Here is a 16,570-nt window from a genome sequence, read left to right as displayed (position 1 = left end):
TTATTCCTGCAAAGTGCTATAGTGATGGATGCATAATAGATCACAGCTCCCTTGGTGAAAACTCGGTGCTTTCTGTGCCGTTTCCCTCACTGGATTGCGCCAGCCATGTTAGCAGCCACGCAGTCCCATGGAGACAGGCAGAGGCGGCCCTCACCCCACCACCCCCGGGAGGTGGAAGGGGGCTCCTACACGTCAGACACGCCAGCGTGGGCCTGCCTCCCCCGGTGGAGTGTCAGCAAATGCCTTCCTCTTCTGCTCGTGCAACTCCTACCCCATTTCCTCGCCCACCCCCGTGTCTCCTCTTCCTTCGCCGCCTCGCCGGGCCGATCCGAGAGCACTGCAGCCTGGGCGGCTGGGGCATGCTCAGTAAGAGCCAGGCACTGGGAGCAGAACCCGCCGGGGAGCAGGCTTCGGCGCTACACCCTCTTCCTGCCTCTCTCGCTTGCGTCAGATCAATGTTGCAGACGCTGAGCTGAAGACCCGCGCGTGGCGCGCTCGGCGGGGCCCCTCTCGGGCTGGTGGCCGAAGCTCCCCTCGGAACGCTGGGACATCTCTCTGGAACGCTGATACACTTTGGAACGTCCGCGGCGTCCAATCGGCTGCTGGCGGCTGCCCGCTCCCGAGAACGGCCCCGGAGCCGGTTTGTTGCGCGGGTCCCGCCGGGTTTCGGTGAGTGGCCACCCAGGTGCCCGCAGTTCGATGGTTGGTTCGGACCGCGATGAGCCGCCCGTCCTCCGCCGGACCCAGTGCTAACAAACCCTGCGGCAAGCAGCAGCACGCCCCGTCCCCCGCTGCTGCCCCCACTGCCGCCGCCACCATCTCGGCTGCCGGCCCCGGCTCCTCCGCGCTACCCGCCGCGGCCGCCGTGATCTCAGGCCCGGGAGGAGGCGGCGGCGGCGGGCCGGTCTCGCCTCAGCACCACGAGCTGACCTCGCTGTTCGAGTGCCCCGTCTGCTTCGACTATGTGCTGCCCCCGATCCTGCAGTGCCAGGCCGGGCATCTGGTATGCAATCAATGCCGGCAGAAACTGAGCTGCTGCCCCACGTGCAGGGGATCCCTGACCCCAAGCATCAGGAACCTGGCCATGGAGAAAGTGGCCTCGGCTGTCCTCTTCCCCTGTAAGGTAAGAGCATCCTCCAAGCCCCTTTCCTGCTCTGGCCGACACGGTCCCAGGGGTGACTGGATGGAGCTAAACTCCTTGCGCCTCTCTTCATCCCCGGACCGGAATGCTGCTGTCACTTCTGTAGAGCGATAAAGCAAAGGCTCCTCCAAGAGCTGCCAGTAGGGAGCCCTTTCCCCCGGGTCACTAAGAAGGGGACCTGCCCTCTCAACTCCCGAGATGTCACAGAATTTTTCGGAGAAGCGAGATCGTGAAAGTTTCGCTTCTCCTTTCCAGATTCCAGTCAACAGGAACATTCTGCACCTCCCCGCCATACCAGAGGGAGGCTCCTGTCCTAGTTATTTATATGGCTATTAAACAAATCCCTGCCCCCTTTCCCAGCAGAAGCAGGAGAAGCTCCCCACATCAGTATGAGCCCGAGGAACCCCAGTAATAGCCTATCACCCCATTCCAGCAGAAACACAGGGGGGCTTCCACTCCCAGCTCTGTCAATATACATATGGCCTCGTGCTAGGAGCACAGTTCCTTGCAGGAGAAGGGTGGGGGGAACATGAGCAATAGGAGTACAGGGAATATATATCCTATTGTTCTTTGTCTTAAAGATACCGACAGCGTGGCTCTTCTGCATACCTGTTTACAAATTAGTGCTGCTGCCTTGCCTTGCCTTAATCCTGTTTGATAGCCCTGCTGCTGCACAGTGGCATTATGCGTAACTACACCATTAAGCTTAAACAATCAACTATGAAAAATTACATAAGCATCTAATTTTTAAAAGTAATATCTCACACAGAGACCTCTTTCACATTGCAGAGGGTTTAGACCATCCTACTGCATATTCTTCATGCAATATACTGCTTCTTTTGTAGGACAAATGCCCATCTCTAATTAAATCACTGGAAAGAAGTAGGGGGTTAAGGTTTATATAAGTAGGCCTGTGATTTACTTTGGTGACTAAGAGGGACACAATATATTTTAAAAGTCATGATCACTGAATACATTTTACCTATTTGTTTAGAACACTATTATAATTCCAAGAGATCAGAGAGAAAAAAATCTGTCCTCTCATTTTCAGTTTGCTTACTTTATGCCTATAGACAGCACTTTGGTATTTAATCAGTTTCACATCTTTCCCTGGGCATGGTCCTCTGTAGTTTGTGTGGGTCTCTCTTACAGTAACAAGGGACAGAAAAATATATTTTAAAAAATAGGTAATTTGATAGATAGACCAAGGGAATCAGGGAAAGATGTAGTACCTGAGACTACTGTTCACTCACTTCTGAAATTGATTAGATTTCAAATTGACAGTGCCCTTTTAAATAAAGTGGTGATCACTCCTCCAAGCACAATAAGCCCCAAAGAATACACCTCTACCCCGATATAACGCGACCTGATATAACATGAATTCGGATATAACGCGGTAAAGCAGCGCTCTGGAGGGGCGGGGCTGCGCACTCCGGCGGATCAAAGCAAGTTCGATATAACGCGGTTTCACCTATAACGCGGTAAGATTTTTTGGCTCCCGAGGACAGCGTTATATCGGGGTAGAGATGTATTTAGAGAAGTTTCATTTGAATTTAAGAGCTTTGATTTTCTTTGATGTGGCTGTTCATTGAAAGTAGATTGTGTGAAATATAGCTTAAAATATTTCCTTATGGAAATAAGCACACAAGGCATACTAGACAGATTCTTGCTACACCTAGCAGAACTTTGATTTTACAAACAACCCCAGATCCTGCCGTTAGGCTGCACGCAAGCTCAGGAGTTCATATTATCACATCTACTTGAAGAACTGGGGCAATAGGAAATATTACAAAAGGAACAGACTGTTTTACTCCATTGTGTTAATCTAGAGGCTTGACTGGAGTTGATGCTTATAGTGAATTTTCCTTCTGGTTGGAAAAAGTGACAGCAGGCCATAATGGCTGCTCATTTTCCACCACCTTGTATGTCCTGTGTTCTACAGCTAAGAGTATTTTTGTTCACGCCGATTTTCCGAAGTGAGGCTTGTCCTTAAAACTCCAGTTTGTTTTACATATTCCTTTGTAAGTATTTTTTTTTCTCATGCCCTGCCACTATTTAAGGTTCTGTAGTTTAGTTTGCAGGGTCACATGACACTATCAGCCAACAGCAGCACTCCAGAAGTGATATTTACCCCAGTTCTTAGTGTCTGTCATCATCTGTTTTTTAAAACATTTTATTCTTACCTAGAATTCTTACTCGTGCTCAAGTTCTAATGCATAATGTGTCCAATCTAAAGTATCCCACCCACCCTCCAAAAAAGTGAGAGCTCTTTTAGACAAGGACCTGGGACTTGATAGCAAGGTACATAAATAAGTGTTACTGATGATGTTTTCTTTCACTAGAGGAGTTAAGTCAATGCTGGGTGGAAAGTCACTAACTCCTGTTCCACCTATGCACTGGTCTCAGTGTAAAATCTGAGGTGGATTCTATGATCACGCTCTGTTAGGAGCAACAGAGGGTCCTGTGGCACCGTTAAGACTAACAGAAGTATTGGGAGCATAAGCTTTCGTGGGTAAGAACCTGTTCTTAAATCCTGGTTGGAAACATTGAGGGGATATCGCCAGAACATTAGCTGTTACAGCATAAAAGTTGCCTTGTGCTGAGAAGTCTTTCAGGCCAGGTCAGACCCTTCTCTTGGCCAGTGTCTTGCCAGTCCATTCCAAAAAGCTATTAACCAGCTAGAGAAGCTGTGAGGAAGTTGTGTTTCATAAAAATATTACAGAAAATCCCATGTGTACTTTGCATTGCTACCCAGAGGAGGAAAAAGAGTTAAGCCTGCTCTTGGGAGCAGCACACAGGACATGAGGTGTGGGTGTTGCCTCTCTGTCTGGGCTGCAATGAATAGGGTTGTTGGGGAACTGGTTGGAACCTGTTGAAAGCAACCCCTATTAATGCAGAGTCCAAAAGAGACAATGAAAAGCCTCAGGAGCCAGAACATTGACACCTAGGAAACAATGACCAAGAGGAAGGTGGTTTTCTCCCCACCTCTCAGCAGGAAAGCTGAGCAGAGACCGCAGCTTGAGAACAAAGAACTGATCTGGGACAGGCAGGAGTTAAAGGGTTGGCTTCTGGAAGAGGCTGGCTGCTTTCACCTGGGTGGACAAAGAGAGAGAGAGCCTGAGATGGAATCCATTAGATTAGAGCTTGGCTTTCTCATAGCACTTGTTTGACCAGAATTGACAGAACTTTTCTCTCTCTTTGCTAACCCAAGGACGTTCAGGTTCTGTGTGTCAAGTGACTAATAAATTGTTACCTTGTTTAGAAATGGGTGCCCATATCACAGCAAATGCTCACTGAGACCATTGCGCCCAAAGAGTACAAGCCTCCTGCAGGAGTCTGGCTTGATTAGATTCGTTAAAGGGAGCGACAGAGAGAGACAAATACTCAGTCTTGGAGACCAGGGCCTGTCTCTGTGGAACTGTGTGACCCCGGGGGATTTGGTATGCTTAAGAGTCACTCCCAAGGGACTGGTCATAGGCTAGAGAGCAAAGACCAGACCCTATGAATCCATGAATGAAGCAAGAATGAATGCATGAGTATTTGGTTGTGTGACTGTCTCAGCCAACTGCATTTTTTGGAAATCTAAAGTTGTAATAAACATTACTATTGCTGGATTTCCTTCAAGAATGATTTTAAATTGCCAAGGGGAGATTGATGCGCAAGAGGTATGATAATCAGCACTTAATTGAACTATAGAATAAGTGAATTTACATTAAATTCCATTGCTAGCAAGACCGAGAGACATGATGGTTTGCAGTTACGGGAGAATTTCCAGGATTTTTCTGAGATTAATCAAAAAGAAACAATGGCAGGTTTGTTTGGCAGTTTGTAGGAGTAGATGCTTTGTTGGTTTTCAATTTAAATAATATTTACTGTGAGCTTTTTCTTTCTTTCAAGGCCTCGTGAAGTTGTGGGTCTCCGACTGCTGCTCCATGCAATGCCCCAGTGTACACTAAGGAGGTGACATAATTCTCACAGTGGAACTCCACTGCTGGTAAATGCCCTTTGTAGTACAGTGTATGTACGGCTCTGCTAAGTCTCCAGTTCATATTTTTAAAGCTTTGCAAACAGAACACGCACTGTACTAAGAAGAGGGCACTTACCTGACACTCGATAGGCCAGCTACATGCTTCAGCAGTGTGGAGCGTCATCCATCACCAGCATTAAACGAATTTCACTGAATTTTTTTTAAAATATTGATTATTATCATTCTAGTTTGCAGTAAATTGGATGCAGAATGTCTCTCTTGTTCTTAATATTTGGCACAGTCATCCTACAGTTATGAAGTTAGAAGTGTTTTGTGAGGTATCTTAATTCTGTTTTTAAAAGAACTATTTAACCATGGGGATGGGGCATCCGTCATATCTCCTCAGCCAATTTTCTGCAGTCCTTGAGAGAGAGTGGGGGGGGCGGAGGGGGAGAGGGGATGAACAAGCTGTCCTGTCACTAATTATAGTTGACATCTTTAGATTAATTCGGAACTTCACAGTTTTTCATGTAGACAGATTAAATATTCAAATCTTACTGCATTTTTAAACTTTTTTTTTTTTTTTAACTTAGTGAACTGTTCTGAAGTACATATCTTTTCCAATATAGGTTTTGGAGATGCAACTCTAATTCAATTATTCTTAAAAGTTTAGCTAGAGATCCTTTAACCCTTTACACTTTCAAAGTACCTGACAGACAGCTAAGCCTCACAACAATACAATAAAGGCTGAAGCCAATAGTGGTTGTGACACTGAATGGTGTTGATTCTCTTCGCTGTTGAATGTAACTTCATAACAAGACGTGAGAGAGAATGCTTGATAACAGAAGCAGGCCGAACATAATGACCCAGGTTGAACAGAACACTTGTTAAGGTCGGTACTCTGATGAAGGGTGCCATGGGATATTTATGGTCATTAATCTGTATAACCTCTGAAAGCCGGTCCATAGCTGTATAGTGCCCCATAACAATCTACAAGTTTCATTACTGACTCAGAGGGAAGAATGACACCTCCTGAATGAATCATCAGTGCCACTTACTGCAACATTTTAAGTTCAGTGACAGTCAGTCATTGGTTGGGACACCTATTTAGCTTGTGAACTAGATCACAGGACAAGGTGGGATGAGTTTAGGTGTTTTATTGAGTTTTTAAGAACTTAGGAGTTTGTTTCTCTCTGTTCAGTTTTCAAATGAGAATTAATCTCATGATTGTAATAACATGGACTGTAGAACTAAAACACAGCTTTTCTTTTTAAATCCAATATAGGAAGAAGTTCAGAGAGTCAGATGCCTCGCTGTGATGCATTCTTGGCCTAAAAAGAACAAAACATTCCATGCATTCTTTTCAGATATGCTTGCTTGCCTAGTTTTCATTTTTTTTAAAGTGTCCTGTCTTAATCTTCCGTGACAGTATTTCCTAGTTGCCCTTAACGAAATCAGTGCATCACCCCCAAAGCAACTATTCTGATCACAATATTACAGTTCATGTTGTATTGAAACTGACTAGAGGTCCATCTAGGTTGAAAACCTGTCTGACAGTAGCCATTGCCAGGTTGGACTTATGCTTTATTATTATTATTGTATTTAATTTATTTATTGCTGCTTTATGGTGATTAAAGGAGGCCTGAAAGGGGTGCGTGAATGTAGGTGTTAAATACTGGAAATGTCAAGGCTTGTCTTTTGTTGTTGGAGAGCATCTTGGATGACTCAGAAATGGGCACAGAAAGCTTTCTGAGACCTTAACTGAAAGTATGATTTTTTTCCCCCCCAATTTCAAAAACACTTACTTACTTGCATGTCTCCTAGCTTCACTGCTAGTGGTTGGAAATACTGATAAGCGATTACAAATCTTGATGAAAACAGCTCCCTCTACTCAGGCTTTCCTTTAATCAAGCCATTTTCTCTATTTTATAGTGATATTTTTAGCAAAGCAAATACATTTAACCACTTCACTTTACAGGATAAAACAAAAGATGGGCTTGTTGATTCTTTAACCAAGTTCTTTTCTCTCCTGTTCTTTAAATAAAAAGGTGTAACCAATAAAACCTAACAAGATTTAAACAGTCTGAATAAAAGGCACCTCATCCCTTTGAGTCAAGTTTCTCCTCTTTGGTATATCTGTTATTAACCTATCAGTTCTCCAGTTGGCCAGAAGCTCTCAGCAGAGACAAACCCTGACTGACTAATGTAAATAAAACCAAGCAGAATTTTTTTTGCACCTTCTTTAAACATCGTAAAGAAGCAAGAAAATGTACACACACGCCCTTCCCCACCCCACTCCGTTTTGCAGCTCAGTTATCTTGCTTTGGATAGGGTAATTGGAAACATTAAGTACATGGACTTTAATAGTTCAATTGAAAAAAAAACTTTCCTGCAAACTACTACTAATTGTGAGACAGAGACAATATAAAATAAGGAGTGGAAGGAAACAAATAGAAATCATCTTACTCTCTGTTGGGCACGTATATCCTTCCCCTCTTCTCTAGAATTGTCTCTGACTTTCACTTTGGTCTATTTCTGGGCAATGAGTCCCAGCAGATCCACTGTTGATCTTCAGTGCAGATGCAGGGCAATTCAATTCACAGGAAGTTTCAACCTAATAGTTTAAGTGCTGTGTCAGTATAAATTTGGGAAGGATGCTAGCTATAGTGATTTGAGTCCACATATTCTGTAAAGTGTTCAATCCTTGCTTGAAACATATGGATGTGTAGATAGCACAAAGTTAATTACAAAGCTTAACTTTGCATTTTGGAGCCTTTACTTCTGTTGCAGTTGAGGAAACCATTTTTCCAAAATTCTTCCCAATATTACCTTTGCAATTAACTTATCTTGCTTGGTATGTTCTGACCTGCAGAGCTGCTCTGATACCATTAACACTGACTGGGAAAAGGGGAGGGATGTAGCTTAGATTGGAAGATGAAATAATTGAGGGGGGGAAAGGCATGGGGACTGGATAGGTCAGAAACTTACTTGTTGATGGGATTTGGAGCTTTTCATCTCTGGCTTATGAGTTCAAATGTAGTCTGAGTGACTGAAAGCTGTTAAAGCTAATAGTTCAGTTGCCTGTGGGAAATAGGCTGGGACCTGATTCTGCATTTTTTTATGTATCCAAATCTCCTGCAGCAAACATAGAATTGGGTCATTGCCATATATATGCACCAGTTAGTACAGGGTCTGAAGAGCATGCCAGAGGTGGATACGAAAGATGGAGAAGCAAGTAACTACTCCTCTATCTTCCCTAACTAACTGTTGGAGAATGGGGAGAGTGCTGGGGTTTTCCCAGGCTGATGTTTCTGCTCTTTGAATAGGAGCTCCATCCTTCATCCCAGCCTCTGGCTGGTAGGAATCTGCTAAATTGGAAATCCTACTTCCTACTAGCTGTTGGAAAGTAGAAGGAGCTTTCTGCCTCTCACTGATAGAAAAGCGGTGGAAATAGTAAGAATCTCTCCTTTCTACTCCTCTCTCAACCTCTCTTTTTATGTGGGAGAGGGGGTTTCTTTCTTTACCATGAGTAATTCCTGTGCTGCTGCACATACTTCTCCCAAACAGCAACAAAGTGAAATTAACCGGAGTATTTTCCACTGGCATTTGTCTTCCATGCTTAGAAAGCATCTATTTATTGTTTTTGCAGTGCCCCAAAGTGTACAATAGAGAAAACAGCAAGGTTTATAGGAATAGGGTCATGTGGTTTCTTAGTTATGGCCTTAGTTATGTGCCCATCTGGATGGGTTACAAAGGCTTTTTGAAAAAATATATATATATATAACATTATATAATTATCTACTTGCTTCTTATGGACATTATGAAAGAAGTGAGTCTTAGGGCTTGTCTACACTACCGCGGTAGTTCGACGGCTGGCAATCGAACTTCCGGGTTCGATTTATCGCGTCTGGTGTGGACGCGATAATTCGAACCAGGAAGTGCTCGCCGTCGACTGCGGTACTCCACGTCAGCGAGAGGAGTACCGCGGAGTCGACGGGGGAGCCTGCCTGCCGTGTGTGGACCGCGTCTGAACCGCGGTAAATTCGAACTAAGGTATGTCGACTTCAGCTACGTTATTCACGTAGCTGAAGTTGCGTACCTTAGATCGAATTGGGGTGTTAGTGTAGACCAGGCCTTACAGGACTTAGTGTTAAGTCATTGAAATTTTAAAATACTTACGGAATGTTCTAGGCACGCTTTTCATAACTTGAAAAGCACATCATCCTCTGACTCAAAATCCTTGTTAAAGACATACTAAAATATCATCTTGCTATCTTTCCTCTTTTAAATAAATATGGAATTGAAATGGTTAGCTGTAGAAAAGTGCTGTTTAGTCAGCGAGGCTTTTTTTTATATGGATTTAGCTTCTCTTGTGGTCTCAGGTGACTTTGTAATGATGCTGTAGACTGGAGAAAATAAACCTTGTGAACTCACAGCTGTATGAATGGCTATTAAAATCTAATTAATTATACAGTACTTGTGTGAGATTGCAGTAGTTCAGTTGCTTAGGAAGCTGAAACTTGGCAATGTGGCCTAGCTAACTGAGCAGTGCAATGTGCTTTTTTAGATGAACTCTTTATTCAAAAATTTGCAGTGAAATAATTAGAGTTTTAAATGCTGCTGTTTACTTTGAGCTATAAAACCGCAGTGACTTCATATAATTACACGTCAACCAGTATTTGTGTCTTCTACAATATTTGAGCATTACCTTTCATGATAGTACTTCCCAAACAGAACCATTGATTCATGCCTGAGTGATCATTGCTGTGGCCACAGAAATGACACAACCCTGCACTCCTGATAGTGTTAAAACTCATGCTACTTCCTGCTTGTGTTTTACTGTATGATAGAATTTGCTTCAGATTTATACAGCCACAAACTTAGTCCCCTTGTATTAGCTTTGAGGACTCCACTGGAGGGAATGTCTTGTATACATTTGTAGCAAACTTGCTAATGGGCAACTACATGGAATGGGCTCAGTTACATTTAATTCGAATATATATTTGAAAACATTTTAGGATTTTCCCCCCATTGCCACATGAATGGGTTCTTAGTGATGTGAGTAATTTGATTTAAGAATACATTTTGAAAATTAGGAAGGAAATAGATTTCTGTATTTTTCATTATTGCATATATTCCAGGAGTCTCAGGGAAGTAAGTGGCTTGATTTTTTTCAGGGATTTTAAACCCACATTTCCCGACATCACTGGGAATGGTGGTGCTTGGCACTTTATGAATTTAGACCACAAGTCCATTAGACATAGAGATGTTGTTTCAAGAAATATGCCAGTTGCAGATGTTGCCTTCCAGCTAACTCTACCACCAGATAATCAGATGCTTCTAAGCCCTCTAAAAACAAGTGTACTCATTACAATAAAACCTGATAAACTCACAGTATTGTGTAATTAACTTTTGACTGGAGAAAAAATTTGAATTTCCCTCTGTGCTTCATGGTTACATCGCAACTTTATCAGAAGTTTACATAAACAAGGCAAACTAAGTCTGACTGTTAACATACATAGAAAAAATAATCTTTCATTGGTAGACAAATATGCAACCCTTAATTTTAATTGTCCATACCCAAATAAACACATCACATAGGGAGGTAGAATGACAGCTTTCCTAGTCAGGTAAATATGCCAGCTGTTTGGCATTTCATATTTATGTGATGTATATTATTTACTCTCTACCCGGTGATCTAGCACTGATTCTGTGTCCCATGACTTCAAACCTTATTTTAAATCTTTCAAAACTAGAAAGGTAAAACAAGCATTCTCTCACTCTCAAGTGCATGGTTGACTGGTTCTTGCTCACATGCTCAGGGTCTAACTGATAGGCATATGTGGGTGAGGTCAGACAGGAATTTCCACCAGGTCAGATTGGCAGTGACCTTAGGGATGTGGGGGGAGAGGTTTGCCTTCCTCTGCAGCATGTGGGTATGGGGCACTTGCCAGGATTATCTCAATCATTTTACTGCCATTGTAGGCGTCTCAGGCAATAGTGCATGTCAGTCCCTTCTATTTTCTCACTGTGGTGCATAGTACTTTAGTGTCCTGTGGGCTGTAATACTTAGGTCTAATTTCAGTTGTTGAGGTAGTGTGGGAGTACGGGGTGGTGTTGGTGGCCTATGATATAGATGACTTGGTGGTCCCTTCTGCCCTTACGCTTTATGATTCTGATTTGAATTATTTATTACATTTGCCCAAGATCTAACGAGTCTAACATCAGATTATACTTTCTAATTTTAAGGCACAACAGGTTCTTTTAAGGCTTGCAGGACACAAGGCTGTGAAAGAAGTAGATGATGTTTTGACATTTTTATTAATAGTTCCAATTCCGCTTTCATTCTCTATCTTTTCCTGATGGATGTTTATTTTCCCAGCATTTACCCTTCTGATATTTTATTGTTCTCATGTTTTGTTTTTTAATGTGTAGACCTCCCTTCTATAGTGGCGCCCCTCTGCATTGTTTGCACTGTGCTGAATCGACGTTGATCGTTCTGAATGAAGTTACTCGCTCAGTTTTACATAAAATTGTTTGGCCGCTGCCTAGTTTAACAGTAGCAGAAAATGCAGCTTTGCTAGAGAATAAGAGGTTTGCCAAGGGTGCTATAGAGCTAGCTGCTTCTAACCTAAGAAGCCTGCTAACAAATGGAAGGTACTGGAGTATACAAGAGACTTTTGGGATTCAGGGCTGTGACACCCTATTTAACAGGCTTTACTCACCTACGGTGAGAAAAATATCATTGTGGGTTGGGCATCGAAATCTATATTTAACTGAATGCTTCACGTGGCAGGGATGAGGTCAGAAGCTAAAGCAGCACTCTCACATACCATATAATTTTGGGCAAGGCTTATCCACATCACCAGAGCTCACACTTTTCAAATACGGAACATTCATCAGGAAACTCCTATTTAACCCTTTGGGGGACTGTCCTTAAATGACAAGTAAGAGTGTTATGCCACGAGAGCAGCTTTCCAGCAACAAAGCGCAGTGGTTGGGGGCTGTTCAAAGTTGGTTTTAAAAAAACATGGTAAGTGATAGGCTATGTTTTTTAAAAGAAATGTAAAGTACTTTCAGCGATGGTTCTTCTAACAAAACCACTGCCCCTTCATTGGTCTTTCTCTAAAATACTGCCTTTTCTGTGCCATGAGCACAAATATAACTGAACTTTAGTTTTCTCTTGCATTCTGTTTTGTTTTAACTTCCAAACAAGTGTGTCACTATCATAAAAACTTTTTTGCACCATGAGCCGCAATCAGGCTAAAATCTTTTCCTGGGAAGAATGCTTAGGCTAAAGACTGACTTGTTTCATGTCTGCCTGCACCTATCACTGTGTGTCTGGAACAATCTGCTGTTGTATGCATGCGTGCGCAAACAGCAGTGCAGCAATCCTGACAGATTGCAGCATTTGGCCTCAATTGTGGCTGTGCCCTTTGACGCAAGGACCCCTTCTTTCTGCTGTCACTGTGGTGGTGCAGAACTCATGGCTTGTCTGCTCACTGGGCACACCTAAACAAATCTCTTAGCAGAGGATTCAACAGTGGGGGGAGGGGCGGATACAGTAAATACAGAGCTTCATTAACTCTTTAGTGACATCTGAAACAGAAGTCTGTACTCTGGTGTTCTTCCACTATACATGTTAGCAGCATGATAGGTATAATAACTGAGATGACATTGAATCTAAGCCCTTGTTTCTCAGGCATTTAACCCTCGGAACTGAAATTCCTTTTGCTTGTTCTGACTGAGAAATAGCTGTTTATTTTTTAAACATTTGGGAAAATTGCATTTAACCTTGATTTTTTTTAAATTGGTCAGATAATTATTAAGAAACAACCCCTTTTTTATTTGTTTATATCACCACAAACTCTCTCCAGACTTGTTGGTATTTTTGTATTTGGTATTTAATTCAGCTTCTAGATCACTGAGTTTGCCATTCTTACACCTAAAGCTGGTAGCTTAGTCCTAGGTCCCATTCCTTGGGAAAGAGACCATGCTTTTTTTGTTTTGGTTTGGTTTTTTTGTGCTTCATTTTGGTATCACCTCTTAACTCCAATGATTAGGAAACGTTTTGGATAAAGGGCATTGTGTTAAAGATTCAACTCACCTGTCCTGTTAGCATGTAAGATCTTCTAATAAACTTCTAAGGTCCTCCATCAAATCTTGACATTCCTGATACTGCTAATAAATAAAAATACCCTTTGGGGCCTTCTTTGTATAACGTATAAACAAAGGGTGCAAACCCAATTTAAAAAACAAAACAAACTTTTGCAGGTCAGCATTAACCTTGTTCATTGTGAATCTTCCCTGATCAGCTATTTCTATTCCTTATGTGAAGTTCCTCTTACCATGTGTCTTTGAATGTATGATTTCTAGAGTTCTGACTGCACAGCCAAGTATATTTTTCTCTTCCTTCTGAAGGAAGTGTAACCATTCCCCCTCCACACACACACACAAAAACCACCACACCGGCACATCAGTGGAAACACTTGATGATGCAAAGTCAGGAAACTCCAAGATGCACTTTTCATGAGGCCCTTACACAAGGGCCAAGTACTGGTTGCTATGAAAACGGTCACCTGACATTTCCTGTGTTGCATATAAACTTAATATATAACATTGTGTATCCCAGCAAAATGACTCAGCTTATTTGGTAGTGGTTGTTTTTGGACTGGTCCCTAAATAGAGACCGGGAATAAAATGATTGTAAATAAATCAGTGCATGAAAAAGATAAGGGATGAGGTTGAGAAAGGAAGTTTGCCTCCCCTGTTATGCTCCTGTCTGAGACATATTCATTAGCCAGGTGGAGAGTGAAAACTCTTGCTTAATCCATTTTCTTTTGAATTATAGATATACATATTGTGGAGGGCTTATAGCTGTCAGTGTAGAAACTGCTCTGGCTTGTCTCACAGCTGTGACAACGGTGATATTCAGGTTCTTGGCTGAAAGGGAAAAGCTTTCCCATTAAGGGACTGTTGCTGTGTAAGGGTGAAGAAAAATGTGCTTTGTTTAAGGAATGTTGAATTTGCTATAAGAATGTAAAGGTGCACTTTCTGGTTTAAAACAAATAAATACATGTCCTTACCTGTGTGGCTCAGGGACTATTAAAACAGAGAGCTTTAAACAAAAATCTCACTTATTAGGCTTTCACCTTACTTGTATGGTGAAAATAGTCAGTTTCACTCTCTTTGATTCTCATGCAGTGGCAGTGAGACTGCAAACATTTAAATTAAAATAAAATCTTTCATTGAATGGGACACAAATTCTAGTAATGCTGCACTTTCTAAGAGTGTGTTCTAATAGAATATTCGTGTTTATCTAAGGGCTTGCAATTCCCATTTAAAAGCATATGAAGCAGGAATCGATTTGGGAGTAAAATAAAGCTCAGCTCTGAATCCAGAGCACTTAAAAATATATAATGTAAAATTTAGAATGAAATGAGGGCTCTTACTGATTCTGCATTTTGCAGTTCACAGCTGGGAGCTTTAGAACATTAAATCTGGATGTATATCTTGATGGCCTATATTTTGTCTCCTTCCAGTACGCCACTACAGGCTGTTCCCTGACACTCCACCATACAGAAAAGCCGGAGCATGAAGACATCTGTGAATACCGTCCCTACTCCTGTCCATGTCCTGGTGCCTCCTGTAAATGGCAGGGCTCTTTGGAAGCCGTGATGTCCCACCTCATGCACGCCCACAAAAGCATTACCACCCTTCAGGGAGAAGACATAGTCTTTCTCGCCACGGACATTAACCTGCCAGGAGCTGTCGACTGGGTCATGATGCAATCTTGCTTTGGTCACCATTTCATGCTGGTGTTGGAGAAACAGGAGAAGTACGAGGGTCACCAGCAGTTTTTTGCTATTGTGTTGCTCATTGGCACTCGCAAACAAGCAGAGAACTTTGCATACCGACTGGAGCTGAATGGTAACCGGCGCAGGCTGACCTGGGAGGCAACGCCCCGCTCTATTCACGATGGGGTGGCTGCTGCCATCATGAACAGCGACTGTCTAGTTTTCGATACAGCTATAGCACATCTTTTTGCAGACAATGGAAATCTTGGCATCAATGTGACTATTTCTACGTGTTGTCCGTGATTATATCCGTGTCGTAAGTGAAACCGAGGGTTGTCTGGGCATAGTGCTTTACATTCTTAAGGGTTTTTTAAAATGATCTTCAACTATGTCTTCATATATATCTCTTAGGATTCCTAATTTAGCCAACATTTTGTAACAACTTTCTCTTTGGGTTTTAAGTCATGGCTAACCAGACAAGATGAGCGAGTGTCCTGTCAATAATCCGAACAGGAAAAGGGTTTTTTTAGAATTCTTGGATGCTTTTTGAAGATTTTTTACCACTTTTTAAAAACAACAGAGCTTCCATTAGACATATGTCTTTAATAGACTTAAGGGTCTATTTTTCTCTTTGAAGTGCACCCAAAGCTTCCCTTAAGAGGAGTTATCCAAGGGGAAAACAGGCACCTCTTGACTTACTCCCCTGTTGGGCTTTTAAAAAGAGAATAAACAAATAGCTTCAAGTGTGGTACCCATGAGAGGTTATTGTGACTCAGAGAGGAACAAAAGGTACTTTGGTATAGGTTCCCTTGCTGCTCTGATTCCCTCTTCTTTATTTAAAAAAAAAAAAAAGAAGGAAAGAAAAGAAAAGAAAAAAACAGTTGTGTTGGCTCACTTGCTGTGTCTTTAAAAATGAACCAGGCCTGATCCTGCAAAGTGTTGAGCATCTTCTGCTCCCATTCACTTTGTTTAAAGTTGAGTATGCCTGGAACATTTTACAAGGGCCCTGGATCAGGTGCTAATAAAGCAAGAGGCGCATATCTAATAGTTCTCAAACAGCTAGAAATTGATCATATAGCGGTGCATTCAGGTTGTTTACATATGGCTTCCCTTGGAGACATACTTGATTATTGATATTGTCAGAGACTGATTAGAATAATATAGTGAAAGCTTTATGGCCAGTGTCATGTCATTTGCTATTTAAGTTTTTGTTGCCATATTTACTTTAGTTTTTTAATAAACATTTTGCAAAAACAACATTGTGTGGCGTGTTTAATTGATGGAGGTGCCCACATATCATTAAAGTTTAATTGTGTGAATTTATGGTGGCAGCTGTTGTTTTCAAGATGTTTTACTCTCTGTACATGTAAATTTTCCCTTGTGCTACTGTGAATTGAGACTACATCCTCGCTCTTAACTGTCATTTACATCAACTTTTAATCTGAATCAAATCAAAGGAAAGGATACCACATTATGGCCTGATTCTGTAAGCTCTCCACAGGCAGAACTTCCATAGACATCAGTGAGAGTTCCACATGTAGAAGGTTTGCAGGATTGGGACTACAGTTTTATTATCCAGTTAGGTTACATAGAGAAAAAACAGAAAATAAGCAGATTTAGGTCTTTACACATGCTGCTTCTTCCTCCAGAAAGGGTCTGAGATCT

At 42.1% G+C, this 16,570-nt stretch overlaps 1 protein-coding gene across 1 annotated transcript; it reads left to right on the top strand.

Annotated features, from left to right (window-relative positions):
* Window positions 1–396: 396 nt before the first annotated feature.
* On the top strand, window positions 397–16,162 carry SIAH2 (siah E3 ubiquitin protein ligase 2). Its single transcript, XM_024203014.3, has 2 exons — window positions 397–1,123; window positions 14,651–16,162. The coding sequence occupies exons 1-2, from the start codon at window positions 719–721 to the stop codon at window positions 15,206–15,208; spliced, it is 963 nt and encodes a 320-aa protein (XP_024058782.1). The 5' UTR covers window positions 397–718; the 3' UTR covers window positions 15,209–16,162.
* The last annotated feature ends 408 nt before the right edge of the window (window positions 16,163–16,570 follow it).

The sequence above is a fragment of the Terrapene carolina genome, unplaced genomic scaffold, assembly GCF_002925995.2.
Source record: "Terrapene carolina triunguis isolate 2854851 unplaced genomic scaffold, T_m_triunguis-2.0 Scaffold88, whole genome shotgun sequence".
Taxonomy (NCBI): Eukaryota; Metazoa; Chordata; order Testudines; family Emydidae; genus Terrapene; species Terrapene triunguis.
The sequence above is the reverse complement of the archived record's forward strand: the minus strand, read 5'-3'. Positions and strand labels throughout refer to the sequence as shown.

Coding starts and splice junctions, on each gene's coding strand:
- SIAH2 (XM_024203014.3), top strand. CDS start 719: ATGAGCCGCCCGTCCTCCGCCGGACCCAGTGCTAACAAACCCTGCGGC. Junction 1,124..14,650: donor CTGTCCTCTTCCCCTGTAAG/GTAAGAGCATCC, acceptor GTCTCCTTCCAG/TACGCCACTACAGGCTGTTC.